This window comes from Drosophila novamexicana, unplaced genomic scaffold (genome assembly GCF_003285875.2).
Source record: "Drosophila novamexicana strain 15010-1031.04,08,12 unplaced genomic scaffold, DnovRS2.1 tig00000024-arrow-pilon, whole genome shotgun sequence".
NCBI classification, from domain to species: Eukaryota; Metazoa; Arthropoda; class Insecta; order Diptera; family Drosophilidae; genus Drosophila; species Drosophila novamexicana.
In genome coordinates this window covers 1524205-1548211 of record NW_020824768.1, presented here as the reverse complement: position 1 = coordinate 1548211, position 24007 = coordinate 1524205, and the positions used below count along the sequence as shown (strand labels likewise).

General features: G+C 44.6%; 2 protein-coding genes across 2 annotated transcripts in view; both read right to left on the bottom strand.

Annotated features, from left to right (window-relative positions):
• Positions 1–24007, bottom strand: part of LOC115771269 (division abnormally delayed protein) — a 96991-nt gene that overhangs the window by 62022 nt on the left and 10962 nt on the right. The gene's annotated exons all lie outside the window — the stretch shown is intronic.
• On the bottom strand, positions 21102–23175 carry LOC115771270 (probable isocitrate dehydrogenase [NAD] subunit alpha, mitochondrial). Its single transcript, XM_030716885.1, has one exon. It carries the CDS (start codon positions 23070–23072, stop codon positions 21300–21302), a length of 1773 nt encoding a protein of 590 aa, XP_030572745.1. The 5' UTR covers positions 23073–23175; the 3' UTR covers positions 21102–21299.

Here is a 24007-nt window from a genome sequence, read left to right as displayed (position 1 = left end):
GACTGAGTCGGGGCCCTGACCCGCCTGTCGTGCGGATCGTGTGTGTAGTGTATGGCTTTGTAGACATAATGGGCAGCGTCTCATTTGCATTTAACAAGTGTTTACAATTAAACAACGAGCGAGACCAACTGTCAACTGTCAATTGAATCGAATGCCTGATTAATAATCGCACGCTCTGGCGAGCTCTGAAAGGGGTGAAAGGGTTTGGATTTCAACTGTTTGAACAATTAATGACAATTAGTTATAACGAGTGTCAAATGTTGGTACATTGAAAAGTCATTTGCAGACAGAAACATCAAATTCCTAACTAGATGTATTACTATTGTCATAGGCCTCTGATTTCACGCGCACAGTCGCATTTGTATCTACGTCTATTGCATGTATCTTTTGCCCAGTCGGAGCGCGCACCTCTTCTGCGGCTAATTTGTATTCATTAGCTGGCCCCGTTCGCAGTCTGTAATTTAAAATCGTTAAAAGTTTAATGAGGCGTTAATAATATGGTTTCTACTCGCCTGTCCGTGTCCCTCTCTCTCTCTCTCTCTCTCTTTAATTTTCTCGCGTTGTCGCCAACGTTGTCATTGCTTTTTACTGCAAATAAGCGCCAGAGCATTACAACGCGCCGCAGTCCCAGGCCGGGTCCCAGTCGAAGCCGCAGTCGTGGTCGTGGTCGTGTCCTCAGTCGCTTTCCGAGACCCGGCCACAGGTATCTCCATGACCAGCCCAGCCCATCCCACCCATACGTGCCTGTCTGGTTTAGGATCTGGCACATGGCGCTGCGACTTGGCGGGCAGAATGTGCTCTCTCTCCCGGCGTCTGTTGTGGTTAGCGCTGGGAACTTAATTGACTTGCAAGTGACTAATTGTGCATGCGTTCGACACGGGCGTCTGATGAGTGAGAGAGAGGCGCAGAGAGGTGAAGAGCGGGGGAGAGCGGGGGCTGGCTGCCACATGCCGCCGAGGTGCGTGTAATATGAGCCAAGCGAAGAGTGTCTCGCAAATGAAGTTGTTGAGTATTTCTTGATTAGCTGTCGCAGTGCTTGGCCTGCTTATTGTTATTGTTATAGTCGCTGTCATTGTCAGGCGAGACGCACAAGAAGCTTTCAAAGGAAGACGACGACGACGACGATGACAGTGCAGAGGCAGAAACTTGGCCAGGAACTTGGTCACCAGAGCTCAGAGCTCAATAAAAAGTTGTCAGTCGAGTGTTAAGCGCAGAAATTTAAAGCCAAGGCATAAACGTACGTATTTAACTAAAGTTGTATTTGAAATTTCTTGTAGTTCACAAAATGCTATCAAATTTCGTTGTTTGTATTAAAATAATGGCCCGGCGCAGTGAAGCATTTGACATTTTAGCTGCTGACCATTTTGGTAGACAGTTTTTTAGTCGAGCAATTTTAGAATTAGCTAACAAAGCCGCAACAACAAAAACATCACGAAAATATGGCACATGCTGTTTGTGTCAGAGATTTCGGTCCCGGATTTGTATTTGGATTCGCAGCGATTGTCAAAGTATGAAAAAAGCCGAAAATGCATTGCAATTGCGGCAATTGTATTTGCCTTTTCTGTCATTGATATGTACAATAAATTGTCACGAAATTGTCAGCCTGGCCTCCGACAACAGCAACAGCAACAGCAACAACTAAAACAACGACAGCAACAAAATTGCCTTGTGTCATGTGTCACATATCGGGTTTCATGCATTTTTCATTATTTACAATTCTTATAAATACTTATTTGGGCCGCCTTTTCGGCAAACGCGACCCGTGCATAATGTGAGGTCAAGAGCTATTATATTAAATTAACATAAATCAACTAATTGCCGTTAAATAATTTAACTTGGGGCCAAGAAAGCAACAGCTATAATGAACGAAATTTAACTTCATTAAAATCAAAGTCCAAACAAAAACAATTACGAAGAAATGTGTGCGAAAGATATCTCTTGGAGAATGCTGACTTGAAAATTTTGTACAAAAACTCCCCAGAGAAGAGAATAGAAATGAATTATTAACTAAATGATTGAACCTTTAAAAATAAATATTGACTAAATACAACTCGAAAGACTTCAATCTGAAGCCAGCCACAAGTTCAAGCTCATTAACAAGCTCTTGGTCTCCAACACAAGCCGTAGTCAGTTTTTTTTGTTGTTGTTCTGTTTTTCATTTATGTGTTTTACTATGTTAACTGTGGCAGAAACACAAGTTGCCTCAACAATGTACGCAAAAAGTTAAGCCGCATGCACGTTGGCAATTTGTGTCCGCGGCTTAAAAGGCTTTTGCTTTTTTGTGTAATTAACTTAAAAGAACATTAACAATAAATTAGCAAATTTATGGCATTTCAGCAAATGTTGTTGTTTGAGTAACAAAAAGCCACGCGAGAAGCGACCAGCAAAGCCGCTGATAAGGCACAAAACAGAAGAAAACGACAAATGTAAAAAACAGACAAGAAAGAGTGTAAAGGAAAACCGAGCGAAGGTATACGAATAATTATAATAAAGTGATAATGGTATATATTTTACAGCGTTTTGAGTTAAATGCAAAATGACAGGCCCTGTCACTACAACAACAGCAACAACAAAAATAACAACAACAACAACAACAACAGCAACAAATTGTCAAAGGGGCCGCATCTGTTGGCCATTTGGCAGTTAGGCAAATGAGTTAACTCGAGTTGAATTTTAGCTGAGTTTGCGTGCTGCGCTGTGGCACGTTCGTTTATTGAAGCCAGCGACTCCTCTTGAATTTTCCCAATCGTGGCCCGAGGGCTGCATGCGCTGGGCTTCTAATTAACCAACTCAAATTGGCCGTCGGTTAAATATGCATTAATTAAGTGCTAAACGCATCGAAGCGAGCGGCGAAAGTTTACACAGTTAAGCCAGTGTTGGGCAGGGGTTGGTGCCAGTGTTGGTAAACGTAATAAATAAATAAGCTAATTGCACAAAAGTTAGCGGCATTTTCAATGGCAGTTGCAGTCAGTTGACCATTTAAAAACAATTACAAGCACATTTCCAAACTCGCCCACGCGAATGTCATAAAATTGCATCAATCACCAGCCAGAACGACAGCAGCAGCCGGGATGGTGGCAGCAACAGGGGCAACAGGGGCGGCGGCGGCAACAGAGGCAGCAGCCACAAATGTTAAGTCATTTTTGGGTCATTTGAAATGCTGAGGCAATGAGTTGGCAATATGTTGGAAAATCGCATCCAACAAATCTGGCAAATACATTAGTTTTAATTGCTTGCCTGGGGATGATGTCACTGTCCCAGCAACAGCAGCAGCAGCAGCTGCCCCAATGCCTGCCCCAAAGGAGCTGCAGTAGCAGCAGCAGTCAACAGTGGGGGGCGCAGCATTTGCCAGTTGTTTAGCCTTGTCGCACGACACAATGGCAATAAACTGGCTTTGGCTGCAGTTGCTGCCAATGTTGCTGCTGCTGCTATTGCTGCTGCTGCTGTTGTTGTTGCTGCTGCTGCTGCTGCTGGCACAGTTGCCGTTGTCGTCGTATTGTCTGCCGCGATTGCAGCGCTAAACGGTTTTGGCTTTGCTTTGCCAGCAGCAGCAACAAAGTCACAAATGCGATTACAGTGGAAAGAGGCTATGTTGTCTATTCTGTCAATCTGATTATGGTATTGCATTTATATATATTTTATATACATATTTTATTTTATGTGAAGCTTCTATCTTATCATAGTATAGCGAAATCAAATGCGCAACAAATCAACATAAATTGTCAACGCCAAATATTATCTAAGGAGGTGCTTCCCCAGCATGAAGTGATTTGTTTGTCGTATTTACTTAGTAATATTTAATAGATACCGATACATATAGCTATGTCAAGTTAGATATTTGACTACTATAAAGGTTTCTAATGCTCTAATATTTCTATGTTCCTCTTCCTGTCGAAAATGCTCTAGGAGAATCAAAGTACACTGGAAATAAAGTTAATTATGCCCTAACTTAAGTTCTTAAAATCCAGGAGCTAGAACCTTATAAAGAGCCAAACTGGTTTTAAAACTAAGAAATAGCTCACCAAGCCCCTGCAACTATTTGCAAATATGTTCAGCTTTGCTGTGCTTCACTGTACTTACACAACGTTTATACAATTAATTTGAAGCAGTTTATTTGTTGCCATTTTTGCGATTGTTTTTTTTTTTCTATTTGCTAATAAGCATTTTGCCATTTATTTATTTATCTTTGGCTCTTTGTTAGTTGCGTGCTTTGTTTAACAATTAGCGCTGTTTCCATACGCCAATCGCCATTTGCCAATTGTCAATTGCAGTGAAAAGTTGGGCTTTTCCAGGTGGAAACAATGTGCGATTCACATCTTTACAGCACGTGTGCAAACGCGTACAGACCAGACCCGCAACAAAGGCCATTCGGCACATTTTCTATTTTCATTCAAAATTAACTCAAAATAGAAACTAAAAAAAACAAAAAAAAAAGGCTAAAACAAACTAAAATTGATTTGTGGCAATATAGAAAAGCGATTTTCACAGCCAAATGCGCAGATGAAAAGGCAACAGCGAATGCGAATGCAACTGCAACTGCAACTGCGCACCGTGGCTGCAACTGACTCATCGGCAGTTGGCAGCCAACGCGACGACAGTGTGTGCCGAAAGTCTGCGTCGCGCTAATTTGGCAACTAAACGCGCAACTGTTCGTCCGTCTCGAAGGCCCCGCCGTCTGTCTAACTTTTTGTGGCTATTCTCTTTTGGCCGCTTTTATTTTATTTTATTTTTATTTTGTTTTTATTAAATGAAACTGTTAAGCGGATGGTTTTATGCCCTGCGGTCATGTGTGCTTGCTTGCCAAGGCTGTTATGAAACCTTTTTCCATTTTTTTACTAGTCATGAACCGAGCCTCAAGCTGGCTAAGCTGAACCTGAACCGGAGCATATTTTATCAATAGGTTTTTTGTTTCAAAACAACTCAGTTTTTCAATTTCAATATTATAATACGATAGGTATAATTGAATGAATACTGTAAAAGAAAGATTCCCGAATCAAAATTTGTTTTTGTAGATGTGGATAAGCCGAATCTTAAGGCGTGCGCTTGATCCGCTCATTGAAGCAAACTCTTTTGTTGTGTTTGCCCTACTAAACTGGTTTAAGCTTTCAATTGCTTTCATGTATACAAGAATTTGATATACCCTACACACACACACATGCACAGCAAGGAAATATAATTCAGCTAATTACGTATATTCCTTGGAAAAATCTTTGTTTTATAAACGAATATCGAATAACCAATTAAACTTGTGCTTTTCATAGTTTTTGCATTTGGTATCTGCTATCTACACTTATATATATCAGAGCACGGTATACCCTATCACATGTAGGGGCTACCATTTGATGACTGTTCACGCAATGAGGCGGAGCGCGACAAATGTTTGCGGCGAGTTGCCAAGTTGACAGTTGCGCTTTTTATACGAGATTCATTGGGCTGTTGCTAGTGTGCGGCAGCGAGGGGAGCGGTGGGGGGCAGTGTAGGTAGGTGGGCATCATCTGGTGACATTTTTGTAGTTCCTCCGTTGCTCTCGAGGCTCAGCCGGTCTCTGGTACACTCGGTCACGGGGTCTTTGACACTTTGTGCGCTCGCACTTGCACGCGGCGAGGGCAATTAAACAGTAGCCGGGGCCCAAAATATATCTAAATGCACACACACACACACACACACACATATGTATGTGGATATGCATGTTTGTCTATATGATTCCCGGATGCATTGCATAAGCTGCGCATCAAATTGTCGGGTTTGCTTGGGGCGCAAAATATTTGCCAGCTAAATTTAGCGACGCGTCAAAATACATAAAAAGCCTCGGTTCGGGCCATTTGAATACTTTGCTGCTTGTTTTCTAAACATTTTAATTTTGCTTGCTTTTTCGTATTTGTTTTCCAATTTTTGTTTTCTGGTGTAAAGTGTAGCTGCCAAAATTTCGTAGACGCGCATAAATTAAGCATTTTAAATGATAAACGCGTGAGTTGTTTTTAGTTCGCCTTTTCGAAACGCTCGAAATCAGAAATATGTAGAAATATATATGTATGTGGAGCTTATTTGGCTGTTATTTATTTATTTATGGACTCGCATGCGTTACGGCAAGTTTGCTGCTATGCTGGCAAAACAATTTCGTCAATTATAGTATTCGGCAAATATTTGTTTAATAAATCAGACAGACAAACAAAACCAACACATAGCACACAAAAGAAAAAAATATTAAGAAATATGAAGATCATAATTTATAACGAAAAAATCAAATTCATGGCATTTGCTGCATTTCGTAGAAGATTTATGCGTTGTCGCATCCCAAAGCTTGCGTGGCTTTCGCGGTTTTAATTAATATTTATTTATAGGGCGCCCACTCTATACTCTATGCGCCCTTTGGGCTGCTTTGTGCTGTTGTCACTCTTGTAATCGATATATTTTATGTGTTGATTATTTGTGCAATAGCCCCCCCTCGCCCCGCCGGCCACCTTTGCATACGTCTGTCTGCAGGCGAAAGTCGCTCAAGTTTATTTGATGGCCTGTTGAGTTGTTATATGGGGTTTTTGGGAACTTGGGGCTGGCTCTGTCTGGGGATTTATGTTATGCGGCAACATGATGTATTTTATGAGGCGATGTGTCGAGCAAATGTACGTGTGTGTGTGTGCGTGTGTGTGCGTGATATCTGGCCACAAATTTATGCATTGCATTTAAATATAACGTTGCAATAAAGCATAAATGCGAAGTCTTCAAATAGTATATCATGTGGCCTAGAAGCAAGAAAAATGAGATTTATTTGTTTTCATTTAACGCATTCAATTTACTTGATACAAATGGCTGTCCAGTAAAATCACGCACAACAAAGAAGCTAGAAAATTAAGCAAAGTAACGAGAATAAAACTTAATTAATTAGTGTCAAAATGGCGCGAGCCGTCGCTTGGCAGCAGCCAATCCATAGACCACTTCACTCCGCCATTCGGCACCACTCGGATCCGCGACATCCGGGTCACAGTTCTGGCTGGGTTCGGTGCCTGCTCCGCTGCTTCCTGCTTGGCTGTCATTTGGCAAATTAATGGAATCAGCGCAGCTATTAGCCGAGTGTGCGGCCGGCAACAAGAACGCCAATGATATTATCAGAGCCCAGGGTTGGCGCGCCGCGAACGCGAAAAAAAGCAAAACCAGAACTTAAAAAAAAAATATTTGGCAAAGTCGCCGCATAACGGTAATTTATCTTTTAGCACGAATTATCGATCGATTTTGTGGCATTTCTCGCAGCGAGTCGCACAGAATTTTACTCAACTTGCCAGTTCTTGGGGCAAACTTAATGCTTTATCTGTGCATGTTTGCCATTAGGTAACTGTCAGAAGGCGGGTGGGCGGGTCGGGTGGTGGGGTTTTTATGCGCGACTCAATAGACTGTTAACTTGGCTTATTGAGTTGTACAGCCTGCCCCGACAAGCTGGTTGTTGTTGCTGCTGTTGTTGTTTTCACTGTCGACCTTTTTATCGCCTGACAAGTATCTACAGAGTCGCCAAGTCGAAGTCTGCTGCTGCTGCCGGCTCAAGTAATTTTCGTTGTGGCAACCTTTGATAATGAATAGGGGGTGCGCCCGGGTGGCAAACGGCAATAACATTTTTGGCACGCGAAAACTTGCGCTTATTCAATTTTCAGCTGCCGCTGCCGTTGACTCCGCCGCCGCCGGCCAACGTGGCGTATGAGCGCTTCCGCTTTGCTTCGCTTCCGGGAGTTGACTCCCTGTCTGGCCCTGTCGCCCTGCCCAGCCCTGCTCTGCCGCCCAAAATATTTCGAATGTACATGAACAAAGCGCGCCGCGGCAATCATTCATAGTGGCGTCGTCATTGTTGTGTGTCCTGCTCCTGCTCCTGCTCCAGCGCCAGCTCTGAGTCTGTTTGCCGTTCTTCCGTCGAGTTCGGCGCACACGAATCCCTTTTTTGCATGCGATGCCGACAACAACGGCAAACTTTTTGACTGTCTGCCCCATACACTGAGCCCGGCCAGGACACCCAGGATACACACCTGCCTGGCTGGCTGGGCCCCCCTTTTGCTAATTAAGATGAATGCGTCGCGCGTTTAGCAGCTTAAATGATACGGAAGTTTCGGCTGATGAGCAAATTTAATTGGCTAAATGATATAGCCGATAGTTTTCTTGCAGTGTACGCATTTCATTTGACGGCAGCGCTGTTTGCATTTGCATAAGCATATGAGTGAATGGCTGCCAGAGGACCTCTGCCACGCACTGCTGGAAAGCAGGACGCCCCGCTGTGCTCAGCTCTGCCCATTTTGCTTCCTATCGTATATGTGCTTATATAATCCCTAATATTCAAATAAGCCAAATGTGAAAATGCCAGCGTGTAAGCCCAGTGGCGAATTGGCCAAAGCTAAAGGGTTGTTATATAAGCCAAGAAGTTGAACAAACTTTTGCCAAGATGCGAGCGTGTGATTAATAACGCATTTCTGCGAGTTGAGCGCAATGAAAAAAGTTATGATAAATAACAAACAATTTACACAAGAGCACATGCCAAATATTTAAAGCTGTTTGAAATTTAATACGTTTCATGATATTGCTTGGAGATGTTTTGCTGGGAGATAGCAGACATAAAGTAAGGATCTACCTTGAAAATGTGGAGAGGTTTTCAAAAGGTGAAATATACCTTAACTGTATTAACTATACGAGAACCTACATACCAAATTTGTTGAGTATAGCCCTTATAATTCCCGAGTTATGCTTAAAAATTCAAGTTTGAAAATCGATATTTATCGATATTTTGAAAATGGTTAAGGAAAGCGATAAGTAATGATAGACCTAATCTGCGTATGATTAAAGAGAATGAACATTTAAAGTGTCTAGGCCTTAAAGTTTCCGAAGTCGAATATATAGACGGACGGAATGTATACTTTATAGGGCCGGCTTCTGGTTTACACAAGATTATGATTCCCTTTTTGGCAATAGTCAGGGCATACAAAGTCGAAAGGCGAAATTTCCTCATCAAAATTCCAGACCAGACTGATCAGCTATTAAGCAAGTCAACCCCATCACGCACAGCTCAAGTACAGGGTGTCTTTCGGATTATATGGAAAATCAATAGCACTGACAAGCGAAATTGTATTCTCTCGATATGTTCCGCTACTTCCTGTAACTTGGCTATTGCCTAGTTGTTTATTTATTTAATTTTTCTTGTTTTTTTTTTGCGTGTCAGATTTATGCAACACGCAACAGACGTGACTTTGTCATGTTGCGTGTTCGCAGTTAATGCGACTATAATTTAATTTTTTTTTTTCATATCGCCGCCTTGGCAAACTGTTACAATTGCGAGAGAGTTCATCCCTTAAACGGGCTGGCAACTGGCAACTGGGCTGGCTGGGGTGGCAGCCTGTGGTCGCAACTGAAATTTTGTTGCAATTGTCTCGTGTCGAGTCGAGCGGGCCGCTGCCCGCTTGACTGATGAGCTTCAGCACCGCATGTTGGCAGCGGCAATCAGCAACCCTCTTCAAAAATTAAGTCGTGTCGAAATCGATGCCAGTTGTGGGAGGCAGCAGCCGTTGCTGACGTTGACGTCGACCGCATGTCAATCATAATTAAAAGTTTCAGCACAGAGTTGCGGGGGGAGATTCGGGGCTTTGGGGTTTCCAGGCAGGCTTTCGCTTATCTTATCGTGCGCTTGATTGCTTGCGCCCAGTCAGCTGCTTATTTAGTCAGCCAGTCCCTCAGTCAGTCAGTCAGTCAGTCAGTCAATCGCAGTCATTCATGCTCGCCCTGGCCATTCATTCAAGCGTTCATTCATATTGCAATCCATTCTGGTCTTTATCAAACATCTCCTGCCCAATAAGGCGCTGCCCATTCAGTCGCCGCCTGCGGCTCTGCCTTCTGCTGCTGCTGCCGCTGCTGCGGCTCATTATCAATTTTCAATGTTGCACAGAGCAAAATGTGCGTGCAATCGTGCAGCAGTTGCAAGTCGCATCTGTCAGTGGCAGCTAACAAACTAGGCATTGTGCCATGTCTCCTATTGCTCCCCAACTTGCTCCCGCTCGCCATCTCCATCTGCCTCTGGTTGTCGTTGTCGTCGTCAATGTGTCTGCAACAATTGTTGCTCTCCATTTGCTGTCAGGCTCCCAGTTGGCTTCTACCTTCTGCCTGCTGCCTGTTGTCCCTGTCTGTCTATTGTCTCTTGCAACTGTCTGTTGTCGCTTGACGACGTCGCTAGCAATTGCTGTGATTCGGGTTTTTGTTCCTGCTGCTGCTGCTGTAGCTGGGGCATTGGGGCAGCCACATTCACGTCGACAGCCATATCCAGCGCACTTACACTTATTTGCCGCCATGCAGCATGCTGCGTGCCTGGCAAGTCAACTAGGCATGCGGCCATCAATGCCTCATCAACTGTGCTCAGCAGCTAGCGAAACTAAATGCCAGTGCGTATCAAACTGTGCGCTTACCTGCAATGAAAAGAAGCAAGATATACAAATTAGTAAAAGAAAACTTAGTTATATTTTATATATTTATTGTAAATCATAATCATATTACATTATTATTATTGCTATTATTCTTCCACCCTTTCACCTCTCAGCTTACTTAAACTATGAACTAATTTGTTCATAGTATGTTGTCTAGTGTATCCATCGGATGGCCATAAAATAGTTTGAAATGTTTAGCATTTTGTTTGAATTGAGATTTAATTATGTGGCAACAAGCGGATCAACATGAACTGGGGTGCAGAAACCATTTTGAGCAGGCGGCTCTTCACAAGCAACTTTTCACAGGTTTTTCCTCTTTTCTGTTGTTGTTGTTGCTGTTGTTGTTGATTTTCCTCTGCTCTGATGCCTTGACTGACAAGCCCGGTGCACGTTTTGTTTCGACTGATTTAAATGGATTTGTTTAGAGAAAAGTTGTGCGTCTGTTTTACCGACTGATGTGTGTGTGTGTTATTGTTATAGCATTGAATACATTTTCATGGTGCAACGGGCTGAGTTAATTTGTTTGTTTGGCTGCGTGTCATAGTTCAACACGCCGGCGTCTATTTTGAGAAAGTTTATTGACTGCAAGCGTTGCCCCCGGCAATTGCCAGTTGGAGTTAACGCCATTTAACAGCTGGACCCCAGCGATAAGCGCATCGTAAACAGCGACAAATTCATTTGCCATGCAAAAAATAAAAAAATAAAAGTCCAAGAGTTAAGAATCAAAAATCTGCAGTCAGACCTGGGCCAGAGTCAAAGTTCAAGTAGCTGCCCGGCCAAGTGGAAGACCAAATGCGGCTGCGGCAGCCGAGTTCATGTGCAGATGGCACTTGCCTTGAATAAAATATGACGCTGCCAGCCAGAACCTGGCAGTCAGCCACCCTGCAATCGCCGAGCGCGTTGGCGATGATGATGCACCGTGTTGAAAGACAAATAACGCCTCGGTTGTGGCAAGTGGTTGAGCTGCGTGGCATCGGGTTGAGCTGATGCTGATGCTGACGCTGATGCCACGCATTGCAGTTCGCCAGACAAAACCCAACGCTGACACAATTCGTTGGCCATGCCGCAACCAGCGACCGAGGGACGCGTTGACACACAGCTGCCAAGCGTGAGGGTGAAAAAGTGCTCAAAAAAAAAGTACATATATATATAGAAATTTCCCTCGTATTCGTACGTGTAATAAATGCCCGGGGAGTTATAAATTGCATGCGCTGATAGCCACTTACGAGAGCGCTGCATGCAGCCTTTATGTTGCCCCAAACATGTGTGGCAAGTGACTTTGACGGGCATCGATGACGGGCAAGTGAGCTCGTTAATTAATATCTAAAAATCATTTATATTTCATTTCTGCACACACACACAGACAGATGAAGAGGCATCAAATTCGATCTGCATAAGTATTAGTGAGCTTTTGAAAGCTTTGTGTCTGCCTTAAGTACCCCAAAAAAGCTCTTAATATCTGTGTGAGCTATGCGTGTGTGAAAGCTATGCCAAAGCCACACAAGAGGCTGCAGTAAAGTGCAGGGTATCACAAGAACATCTCATTTTCAGCGGCTGTCCCTTGTGCTTAAGATTTATAATGTGTGCAGGGTAAGTGTCGCTTTCAGTTCTGCCGAGCAGAGCGCAGCCAGATAAGGATATTGAGTAGCCCACTTTGGACGCATAATGTGCATTATATGATGATATACGACAGCCCTTGCTCCTTATGATTCCGGCCAAGTTGTGTGCATTTAATCTGCACAGTGCCTTAGCAAATTTGTTCAGCGTTTTTGTATCGGGCAACAGAATGTTTGCATTTTTTTTTTATTTTTTTTTTTTAAATCAAACCAATTTGTATGCATTAAATGCAGAGAGGCATTTTACTGCGTCAAGATTTACGTAATGCCACCCACTGACAGGCAGCGTAGACAGTCCCCCTGCGCCTCGCCCACACAAATGCAGAGCCCCAGCTCTGCCAGATACAGATTCACCCTTGGCTGGGTTGTCTGGCTGCCGCCGGCCTGCCTGGCTGGCTGGCTGACGAGGTCGTTCTATGGTTCCAGGGCTGTACAGTTGACGCATTTTGCTTGACATTTGTCAAGCGCTTTTATACCCTCGTGGGGGGTTGGGGGTGGGGCGCGGTCGATCTGTCGCCCTGTCTGTGTCCGCCCACAGAATGTCACAGTGCCGGAGCAAGCGCTGAGCGGATGCCCCCAATCGAGGCCCAGCCGCTGGCGCTCTCCTCCAGCCCGCCGCCCAACCACTTACAAAGGTCAAAGTCAAGAGCAACTGTACAATTGAGCTGATTGTTCAGTTTTTCGCCAATTATTAATCTGGCTATATACTACAATATATGCGCCGACAAATCCGTATATTCCACTTGTGCTGGTTAAGGAAATTGCTGCTTGAGACACGACCCGTTCCCTAATTATGCCCGGAACTCATTGAAAGCGAGCGAAACAAGGCATCTGTTTACCCACAAAGTATATCTAGCATATAGACTCTATATACTAGAATTTATTCCAGAACAGTCGGGTCCGTCTAGACATGTCCGTCGATCTCGGGAACTTCAAGAGCTACACACTTGAAATCTTAAATGTAGGTACTCTTAGGGCTCAAAATGATATTTTGCAAATAATTTATAAGTCGTATCAACACGACCCCACCCTCTTCCAGGATATCTTCTACTTCGGCACTCCCGACTGGGCTACTCTTGTTGATTCTCTCACTGAATACAACTATAAATTTGTACTGGCAACGACAGAAACCATGAAACACCCAAAAATCCACACAACTCTCGGGGTCAAACATGACAACCGACAACAAACAACTAGCAACAGCAACAAAAACATGAAAAACAATTGGCAACAACAAGAAAGCATTGTTCAATTTTTGTTTTATTGCAAACATTCAACGCCATTTGCGTTTTTGCCATATAAATGTCGCCTATATGTGCTGTCGTGTTGTTCTTGTTGTTCTGGACGGCGATAAAAATCTGTGAAATAACAGACCACAACCGATAGCGGGCTTTCATCGATACCCAAATACTCTTACCAAAGAACAAGAAAAGGAAGTATCAAAGCTCTAGATTTTAATAAATCTCTTTAAGACAGTAATAAACCACTTTTTTACTCTTAACTTCTTTTTAGCTTCTTTCTTTCTCAACTGTACTCTCGAATTCCATATATTTCTAATGATATAACTAAGGTCTTAAAATCTAGGCTTCTTCTTCTTTTTATCATGTTTTCATGTCTTCGAAATAGGCTCAACATTATTTATCTTAACTTCACTTTTCTATATTCAAACAAAACATTTAAAGAGCAAAATTATAGCTTCCATCAAATGTACCAACACATTTTCTATTTGAACTTCTTTTTAGCTTCTTCGTACCCCAACCTCACACTCAAAATTCCAATATTTGAAGAACTAGCCACAGCTTGAGTATATTAACAGAGCAGTATTCTAATTTCTCGCAAACTTAGCAACTTTTTTACTTAACTAACTTCTTTTTGGCTTCTCCCTTTGCCTCCCACACACTCGAAATGCGACACATAGCTGACCTAGCCGCAATTTAATAACTGAAACAAGAGAATCGGGCACAGTTGGTACAACATGTTGAAGTCAACATTTCGGCTCTGCGCCGTCCCGCCCGGTACCCTTCCGACAATTTTTGGGTGGGAGCTGTACTATGCGGAGACCCCAATGGTCTCGTTTACAAATTAAGCACTTCCAAATGGGCAGCAAATTAATTTTTATTGCGCACAGAGTTATGTAAAATACAGCCAACAGTTCCGCCAGGCCAGAGAATTAGCGTTTTGGGTAGGTCTATTTGCCTGATGGAGAAATGGAGAGAGCGCGGGGAAGAGGGGAGGGAGACACTTGCGAAATGCAAAAACTTTTGCAAGTTGTCGTCTACTCTAATAAGCGCCGCAAGTTCGGTGAAATTGTCAAAGTTTTGTTTTTCGAACTGGCAAAATTTGGTGGGTGGCTTGCCAGGAGCTGGCGTCTGCCGGTCTGACAGTTATTTAGTGCAGGGATTTACACAGATAGGCACCGGAAACGGAAGCGGCCAACACTTCCCTGTGTGTGTCTGTAGACTATATTATGTTGCCAGCCTAACGTGGCAGCCACATTTATCCTTGGCCTTATCATTGGCTGCGTATTATACGTATTTAATTGAGCTGCAAACAAATCAAAGTTGCAATCGATATTCTAAAGATGAAAAGCCAATAGGCAAGCAACAAATATATAACTTAAATTGTTTATAGACATGTATTTCACATTTATATATTAAATTATATTTGGTAAATTATTCAAATTATTTATTATTGCATTATTTTCTGTATTGTGCAACTCCTCCTGCTGTATCCATATAAATCACAAATGGCACATATCAATTTAATGGACAGCAAAAAACTGAATGATGATGCCTGAGGATGACTGTTACTAATGCGCCAGGTTGATAGTTGATTGCAGCGGCAGGTTGACATTTTCATTAGGCTACAGGACAGCTACCCACGCGCACTTCACAAAAAATATGCCTCTCCCCCCAACACACACACACACACAGACACACACCTTTTGACGGGATGTCATTGTGCATGTGCGAGGCTTATCATTTATTTATATGGTTTATTATTGTTGTTATTATTGTTGTTGCCTGTCGAGCAGGAAGGGAAACAACGAGTGCCGGATGTCTGGCGCAGGGCGTAGAGTGTGGCCTCAAGTGGGCGGCTGTAGGCCAAGGGTTGTGCCAACAGTCGACCGACTGCCTACTGCCTACTGCCTACTGCCTACTGCTGACTGCTGGTTGGCTGCTGCTGCTGCTGCTTAAAGTGTCATTGTTGCCATTGAGCATGCTCTTTGTTTGATACATTATTTATTGGGCGGCAGGCGAGTCGACTCGACTCGACTCGGCTTGAGTGAAGTCGTGTGTCTGACAGAAATGATGGCGCGTGGCATTGTCGTCTGATGACCCCATCCGGCAAGCTGGAGCAGGAATAATATAAACATGCCAAATCGTGGCGCGGCCAAAGTGCTGCCTAAGGATTATTGACAGAGCAGCAAAGTAACATATAAACTGCTGAAAATCATGTCAGATCTTATAACTAAACTTAAGCTGGCTGTATATATCCATTTATATAAAATGCATATTAGTTTGCCACTTAAAGCAATTCAATCAGCTTTAAGGCGCGCTATTCATATCGCAATTTCCTCTCATTGGCTGCACTTTGCCTTCGCCTTCGCCTCAGCCTCACGTCCATTGTTCGCATATCCAGGCTTTGTGTCTATCATATTCACCTGGCATATACTCTTACATCCAGCCATGCATTCTGCTCTGCTGACTTGCCTTTTGCCCAATTGTGCAGCAAACAAAAAAGTTGATTGCATTTCACACGGCTGCAACCGGAAACAGCTCGGTATATGGAGCCTGCTCCTCGACCCAGTTAAGTAGTTCGCACTCAAGTGCCTTCATGTGGAGCTCACACACAGGACTCTATATATTATACCGTAAAATAAAAAAAAAAAGGGAAGCAAAGGCACAACTTCTGCATAATGCGCTTGCACTTTGGCCCTCCCGCCTGCCCGCCTGTCCGCTTGTCCGCCTGTCTCTCCCCCTGCCACACTATGCATAATGGATTTCAATGAGCTCCGAGTCCAGTCAACATGTAGCCCAGCATTGGGCACATGTTGACCTTAGCTCCGGCTGGGCATATGCAAAGGTTCATTGGCCATGGGCGGCTATTGTTGGACTCGACTCGGGCCAGGTTAAAATTGTATGCTGTTTATGAATTTCAGCAACTTTTTGGCTCATTTCAAATTTACAAGTTTTAATTGAAAAAAAAACACCAAGTGGAATTTGTGCTGATATATGGCTGCGGCAGCAACTGGAGGAGGACATTAAATCAACAAGTGACTGCAGTTCAACTGCGTCAACTTCTTCCTTTCTGACTTCGCCTCGGTCTCAGTCTCTGCCTCGGTCTTGCTCTTGGCTTCTGTCTCGCTCTTGGCCCGCTGTGTCGTGTCACGTTGCGGCGTCGTCGCTGGTTCTTAATTACCGGAAGTTGCTGCCTGGTCGACCCAAACCCACCCGCCCCTTTTGTCCAGGTAACAAGCTGCAATTAGTGTCCGGGACACACCCACAACAACAGCAATGGCGAGTAAGCGGATAGCCGGCCAAGCAAGTACTTAGATACTATGTGTACTTGCAAGTGGCTTACAAGTTGCCACATTTGTTGTTGCCACATAGCTCTTGTTCCTGGTTGCAACACTGTTGCTGCTTCGTGTGTTTCGACTGCCCAGCATTTACAACTTTATTTTAGTCAACAATTCTGGTATTTGCGAACTTAAGTTGGAACCCTGACATTTACGTAAATTGATTTGCCTGCCATACACGCAAAGGTTAAATTTAAAGGGAGTTAACTATTTATAACAAAGAATTTTCTAGTGGAATTTTACGTTTACAATAAGCCCAAGCAAATGAATAAGTGTGACCAATACCTCACGAATAATAAGAAGCTTAAAAATAATAATTTGCCTCTTTCACTTCAATCTTCAAATGAATAACTTTTTCAAAGACTTGCTCAGCTGCTGCCATAGTCAAGCGTACTGATTATAGGGTATAGACAAACTGCCATAAATACTGCAGTTAATTAATTCAATACCTTATCGAAGACAAATTGTGTGGCATTGCGCCCAGCGAGTGCCCCGTGCCCCGTGCCCCAAGACGGCGGCTGTCGTCGGCTGCACATGTGTCGCATTATTTTTTATGGTCAATTTCAATTATCTTCGCATGCCGTTTAATTGCATTAATTAAACCAACACGAGACTTGCTTAACATTCATTATTTTCTGTGTGCATTTTATGACATTTATGCGCTTCTGGTCGCCAGCACAAAGCACAGAGCAATGGCATCCGCATCCACATCCACATGCACATCCACATCCCGAACTGCATCCTTATCAGTGAGTCTTTCCTTTGCGCTGGGGCCGCATTTCCGCCGTTAATTGAATGCAGAGGAGTCCACGTGAGAGGCGCAGGCGAATTTAACCAAAGAGCAGGCACATCTGTGCGTGTGTGTGTGTGTGTGTGTGTGCGTGTGTGTCCAGTGGCAATTAGCTGTGGCAGCTGCTCCATTTGCTGCTCTGGCAGACAGTTGAGCCGCAGCACTTTGTCAATTATTATTTATTAATTGATGGCTTGCATATTTTCAGTTTTTATTTTTGAGTACACATTTGATTGATATTTCAATTTATGCTACGCATTCCTCAGACGAAACGATTAATCAAACGTAGGTCACAAATATTGCGCATACGCCAAGTTGTCCCGCCCAACTATATAACAATTAAGTATCATTTAGTTCGAATCGAGCTAGCGAAAAAACGCACAAGCACAAACAATAAAATGCTACAACAAAACGCATTATCAAAACAATAAACAATTGATGGCATTTCACTTAGGCCAGCAGCAAGACGAGTCCAAAGCAGAAACAGAAACCGAAACAGGCCGCAAGCATAAAGCAGAAATCAATAAAAACAAAACAAAACACAAAACGCACACAAGAGCTGAAGTCGAAGAAGAAGAAGAAGAAGAAACAAGAGGCGGCAAATAAATAAAAATTGCTTTATTTATTAAGCATTAAACAATAAATGGGATTATTTTTATCAGCAGACCAAAGAGATGTCACAGCACAAGCAAAACAAAGCGACGAGAGAGCGAGCGAGAGGGAAGTGGTGGTAGAGGGGCACAGCAGAAGTGCGTGTAAGCAGTAAAGAGCTACTCAATCTTCAGGCGCTGCGACAATAACAATTGCTAACATAAAGCGCTGGGGAAGGGGGGCGAAGAGACGAGAGAGAGAGAAAACACACAAATAAATAAATGCAAATCATTTTCTGTAGCCCCCCCCCCTCTCTCTCTCTCCCACAAACCAGCTCGCCCACGCTCTGGAGTGTGCTCGGGTACCGCAAACTTGCAAGTGCGTGTTGTCGCCTGCAGAAGGGCGAGGGAGGAGTGGGGCGATGTTTGAGGCTTTACAGTGTGCCCAAGTTGTGGCAGAGGCTTAATAACTAGCTGGCCTGGACACACGAGAGCCACCCAACCACCCACTCGCAACTCATTTGAATTTCCTTTTGTTTCATTCTTTTTTTGTTGGCCACTTACTTTTTTTGTTTGGTCTTTCATTTTATTTCAGCAAATTTGTAACTGTCACTTGGTTCTGGTTCTTTTTTTCTATGCTTTTTATAGGCACAGGAATCTGCATGCTCCGGCTCTTTGTGGAACCGGTTCGCTTACGGCGAACTTTGTGCGTGTTCCGATGAGTGTGTGCGAGTGTGTGTGTGTTGTTTTTTTTTTTTGTGCAAAGTTGAAAGTTGGGTAGCAAAAGGTAGCACAAGTTTCGCAAAGTGACAAATAGATTTAAATTCGAAAATGCTTTTTGTTTGTCGCTATTTTTTATGGGAGCACCAGTTCAATTTGTGGGGCCGGGCGTGTGAGGGGGAAGGGGGGGGGGGGGGGGGGGGGTGTGCTTGGAGCATGTCATGTAAAGCACTATTGACGGCGGTCGTAAATCTTTGTAAAAGTGTTTTGTAACCCTTGTCAAGCAGAGCAGGGCAAAAGGGCGCCAGGGCAAAGGGGCAACGGGGCAGACGGGGCAGCGGGGGCAACCAGGGAGGCGGGCGTGCAAATTCGGAGCTTGAGCCGGAAAATCAGTTAAAAGCGATTTAAAAGGCCCGTCAAGCACTTGTGATATTGCGAATGAAGTGAGAAAAACTAAGTTTTACCTTATTTCTCGCCCCTCTTTTGTTGTTGTTGTTGTTGGGAAAGTCAAGTTTGTTAACGTTAAATATGCTTATCGAGCAATATAACTGGCACGCAAATTTAATTATCATCTTTAATCATTCAGCATTAACTTAATTAACAGGGTGAGTTTTAGAGAACAGCATGCATACATTAAAACTAATTACTATCTAGATACGACCTTTCAACCTTGGACATGCTTAATTATAGATCAGCTGAATTTTGAATTTAAACTGAAAATGCGTTCATCTTTGAATTCTGCGTAATGCTGCCTCCCACTTTGCTGGCGTTTTTCTAGTGTGTATTTTCATAGATTTCCACGGAACCAAAAAATATGCTGAAACAATTAAACGAGGCACAAATGTTCACAGCTTGGCTCTTGGCCCTTGACGCTTGGCGCTCTATCACGCCATCAGAAACACATCCATCGAATTGCATTTACAAATTAGCATTCTAATGGGCCACGGCCCATGGCACGGCATGACAATTATGACGCCGCCTTTTGTCTATGTCTGTAAGCCCCTGCATTTCTCATTTCTCTGGAATAGCGTTTAGACGTGGCCATTCATTGTCGGAGACCTTTGCGTGCTGGCCAATTCAAATGAGGCTCAATTGTTTGCATTCGGCTGAGGTTTCACTGTAGCTCAATTTACCAGCCTCTGCAATTTGAGTTGCACTTGCGATTCCGTGGAATATGCTTATGAATGAAGACGCCAGCGACAACTAGGCTGATCCAGATCAGCTTGCCACTTGCCACTTGCCACTCGCCACTTGCCACTTGCCTCCCCGCAGCTGGTGTCAGTTGGCAGCGTGGAGGCTGTTTGTTAGCCCGGCGACTGCAACGCGACCAAAAAACCGGTTATCCAAAAACAAAAAAATAAAAAACAAATAAAAAAAAAATGATAAAAAAAATATACGAAAAATTCTTGACTTGTTTCACATACACAAAACGAAGTTTATCTTTTGGCTCTCTGGTTCTCTGGTCGTCTGCTTCTTCTTCTTCAACTCTTGTTGTTGTTTATAAAAATTCTTTGAAATGCACACAAAGAATCTCCCATACACACACACACACACACGCACACAAAATTACATTCACTTATTTTTTCTTGTTGTGTTCTCTTTTTCTTTTACTTTTTTAATTTTTTATATGGCTCTTTGGTTGGCTCTGTGGCATTTTCTTCCGCTCCGCTCCGCTGCATCGAGACCTAAAGGAGCGGCTCCCTCTCCCCCCCTCTCTCTCTCTCTCTCTCTCTCTCTTGCTGCCGGCTAGTAGCTTGGTTTGTTTAGAGTTTTGGTCGGTGCTTTTAAACGCAGCCAGTTTGAAGTGGCCGTGGTGCAAGCATGCATGTGAAAATGCAACCTAAGCCGGCCCCTAGAATGCAGAAGCAGGTTGGTGGGAAGGCGGGGGGATATGGGCAGGGTAGGGAGCTGCAGCCAGTTGGAAAGGGCAAACCCGGTGCGGTTGATGACTTGCGCCTGGCTCTCGCTTTCGGGCCCCGCAGAGACTGACTGACTCTGGCGCTGACTTTGACTTTGGCACTGGTTAGACTGGCTGGCTGGTTGGCTGGATGGCTAGCTTTTTGACTAAACTGGGTCTGGATTAGGGGCAACACCCCGTTGCCCCCCCGCTGCAGCCACAGACTCTCTGTGCTCGCTTTGACTTTGACTGACGGTCGCTTCTCTCTGATGTTCGGTTTGGCTGCATCGACAAAGAGAGTGTGACCAGCGCGGTCAAGTTTCTACATTACAAGCTGGCTTTACAAGCTGTTGCTAATTTATCCTGTAGATAATTAGAGTGCTCGTAAAATTAGTTGATTAGTTGTCCAAAGGAGGAAAAAGAATCTCAGAAGCGAAGAGCACAATCTCTGGACTTTTGATTTTTAATGTGAAAACCTTGATTATACAAGCATTAAAACTGCAAAAATTAAATATTAATCGAATAAAATGCATACTAAAAACGAATGCGACTTTTAGTATAATAATTATCCTACATCAAAAATCAAGCGTCTGACAAATTTAGTTTCTAACTAATGCGACTAGGATCTCGGTCACAGAGATTTGTGGGTACTCGATTCGTGCAGCGGATCACTTGAGATTCTTTATGAGTGCTTTGGTGTATTCGGAACACTTGGCCTTGCCGCCCAGGTCTACGGTGCGCACGTTGTCCACCTTGATGGTTTTAAGGACGGCCTGCTCGATTTTATCGGCATAGGGAGTCAAATCGATGTAGCGCAACATCATGGCGGCCGAGAGTAGCAGGGCCGTCGGATTGGCCAGATCCTTGCCAGCTATGGTCGGCGCTGTGCCGTGAACAGCCTCGAAAATGGCGCCGCTGGTGCCGATGTTGGCGGAGGGCGTCAGGCCCAGGCCGCCAACGAGACCGGCGCATGTGTCCGACAAGATGTCGCCATAGAGATTGGGCAAGACGAGCACATCGAACTGCCTGGGATCGGCCACAATCTTGAGACAGACCGTGCTGATGGCCGCCTCCTCGTAGACGATGCCCTTGCTCTTCAGCTGATCCTTGTATTTCTCATACACTTCGCGCACACAGTTGATAAACAAACCGTCCGACATACGCATGCTGGAGCGCTTGTGCACCGCGGTGATCTTCTTGCGATTCATCATGATCGCATACTTGAAACAGTAGTCGGCGACGCGTAACGAGGCGGCCCGTGTGATGAGCTTGATGCTCTGCACGACCCCGTTGACCAACTGATGCTCAATGCCTGAGTACTCGCCCTCTGTGTTCTCGCGTATGGTTATGATATCCACGTCGCCGTAGACAGTCTCCACGCCCTCCAGCGAGCGGCACGGACGCACATTCGCGTACAGGTTGAACAGCACGCGCAGTGTCAGATTCAGGGAGCGAAAGCCTTTGCCCACCGGCGTCATCAGCGGACCCTTCAGGCCCAGCTTGGTGCGTTGCATGCTCTCAATAACAGCTTCCGGTATTGATGTCCTGCCCTCTTTGTCCATCACAGGCGTCACGTCGACTGGCTCAAATACGAGTGGCGCCTGAACTGCCTTCAGTACCTCCAGCACGGCCAGCGAGATCTCCGGGCCAATGCCATCGCCGGGCATCAAAGTTATGACGCGTGGCTGTCCCCCATTTCCCCCCTTTCCCCCCTTTCCACCCTTTCCACCCTTTCCACCCTTGCCACCCTTGCCACCCTTGCCACCCTTTCCACCCTTTCCACACGTTCCGCCCTTGCCTGAGGAGGCGCCACCGTCGCCTCCAGCTGGGCCACGTACAGCGGGCAGCTTGCTGCCCTTTTCTGACCCGGATGGTCCTGGTGGTGGTGCTCGTGGTCCTGTTGGTCCTGATGGTCCTTGTGGTGGTGGTGCTCGTGGACCTGTTGGTCCTGTTGGTCCAGCTGGTCCCATTGGTCCAGCTGGTCCTGTTGGACCTGCTGGTCCTCGTGGGCCTGTTGGTGGCTTTTTGTTTGTTCCGCAGGGGTCTTCACCTGCTCCCACAGAAACGAATAGCGGCTCTGTGCTGAAATGCTGCCGGGGGGGTGGGATCCGACGTGGTTCGAGCACCTCGATCACCTTAAGGACCCGCTTTTGGTTTTGGTTGTCCAGCTTCGTCGGTCTTCCGCGGCGCACACGGATGGGGCAAACCCGTCGCCTGGCCGGCTGCTGCTTCTCATCCGGCGGACGTCTACGCGGATGACGACACGTGACCGACTCACTGCGACTCTCACGAGCGAACATGGTTACGCTTCGCTGGCTAACCGACATCCGGGCCTCGGAAGCGCCCCCGGCACACCAGCTCCCGGCTGGTCCACGGAGCGCACAGCTGGCGAGCGACTGCTGTCGACATAACAGGGCGACGGTGAAAAACTTGCGAGACATGCCCAAGAAATTTTGCAAACGATCTTTCCAAAAAGTATATATCAAAGGATCTTCCAAATATTCTAACAAGTATAGAGAGTACGACTGTAATCTGGATGTTTAGAATGCCAAGCAATGTAGGCGCCTACTCAAATGAACGAGAACTAGAGCTCGATAAGGAAATCAATTTCTAATTCATGAAATTATATTATTTTATGCTCTTTAAAAATAAGTAGAAGATTAATTAATGAAGTTGGATACGAGAATCTGTTACAAATATCTGAAATTCAATACAGTTGCCGGAATACTTCCTCTTTTAATATGAAAATTTGATTGAATAAACAAGTTGGATAGGAAAATCTGATTATTTCCTAAAGAAAGCCTCCGTTCAGTTGCTGGAATATCCCAAACGTGTTGCTTGAAGCTCTTTTAATATTAAAAAGGTGTCTTCTTTTTTTGGGGGAAAAGTAAAATTTGAGTATCTGTTTATAATTTCCGAAAGAAAACTTGCGTTCCGTTGCCGGAATAGCCGAAATATGTTGCCTAACGCTCTTTTAATATTTTTAAATTTGGTAGCTGTTTCTTTTTGTTAATGCTCTTGAAAAATTCATTTTGTCGCACAAAATGGTGGAAGTCAACACTTGGCCAAAATCCGGCCCGCCCGCCTGGCCACACGCCCGGGCAATTTGCATAGCTTTTAGCCGGGCGTCTTGTGCATTCGCAGGGTCCACAATTTTTTATGGCTAGTTTCGCTTTTTTGTCGGCGCCTCAAAACTTTGGCGACTGGCACCGCCGAAAAACTTTCACAAATGCAAACACGCGACGCGCCTGGGACAACTAGGACATCGGGCGGGAGGACGCGTCGCCTGGTAACCCTTACGGGCTGGCGCGGAAATTATTTTCATTAAAGTGAAATTATTGCGGGAAAGGCCAATGCGGCGTCTATGTCGACTTCT

Bases quoted from the DNA above. Each gene is read 5' to 3' on its own strand.
- LOC115771270 (XM_030716885.1), bottom strand. From the start codon at position 23,072: ATGTCTCGCAAGTTTTTCACCGTCGCCCTGTTATGTCGACAGCAGTCG.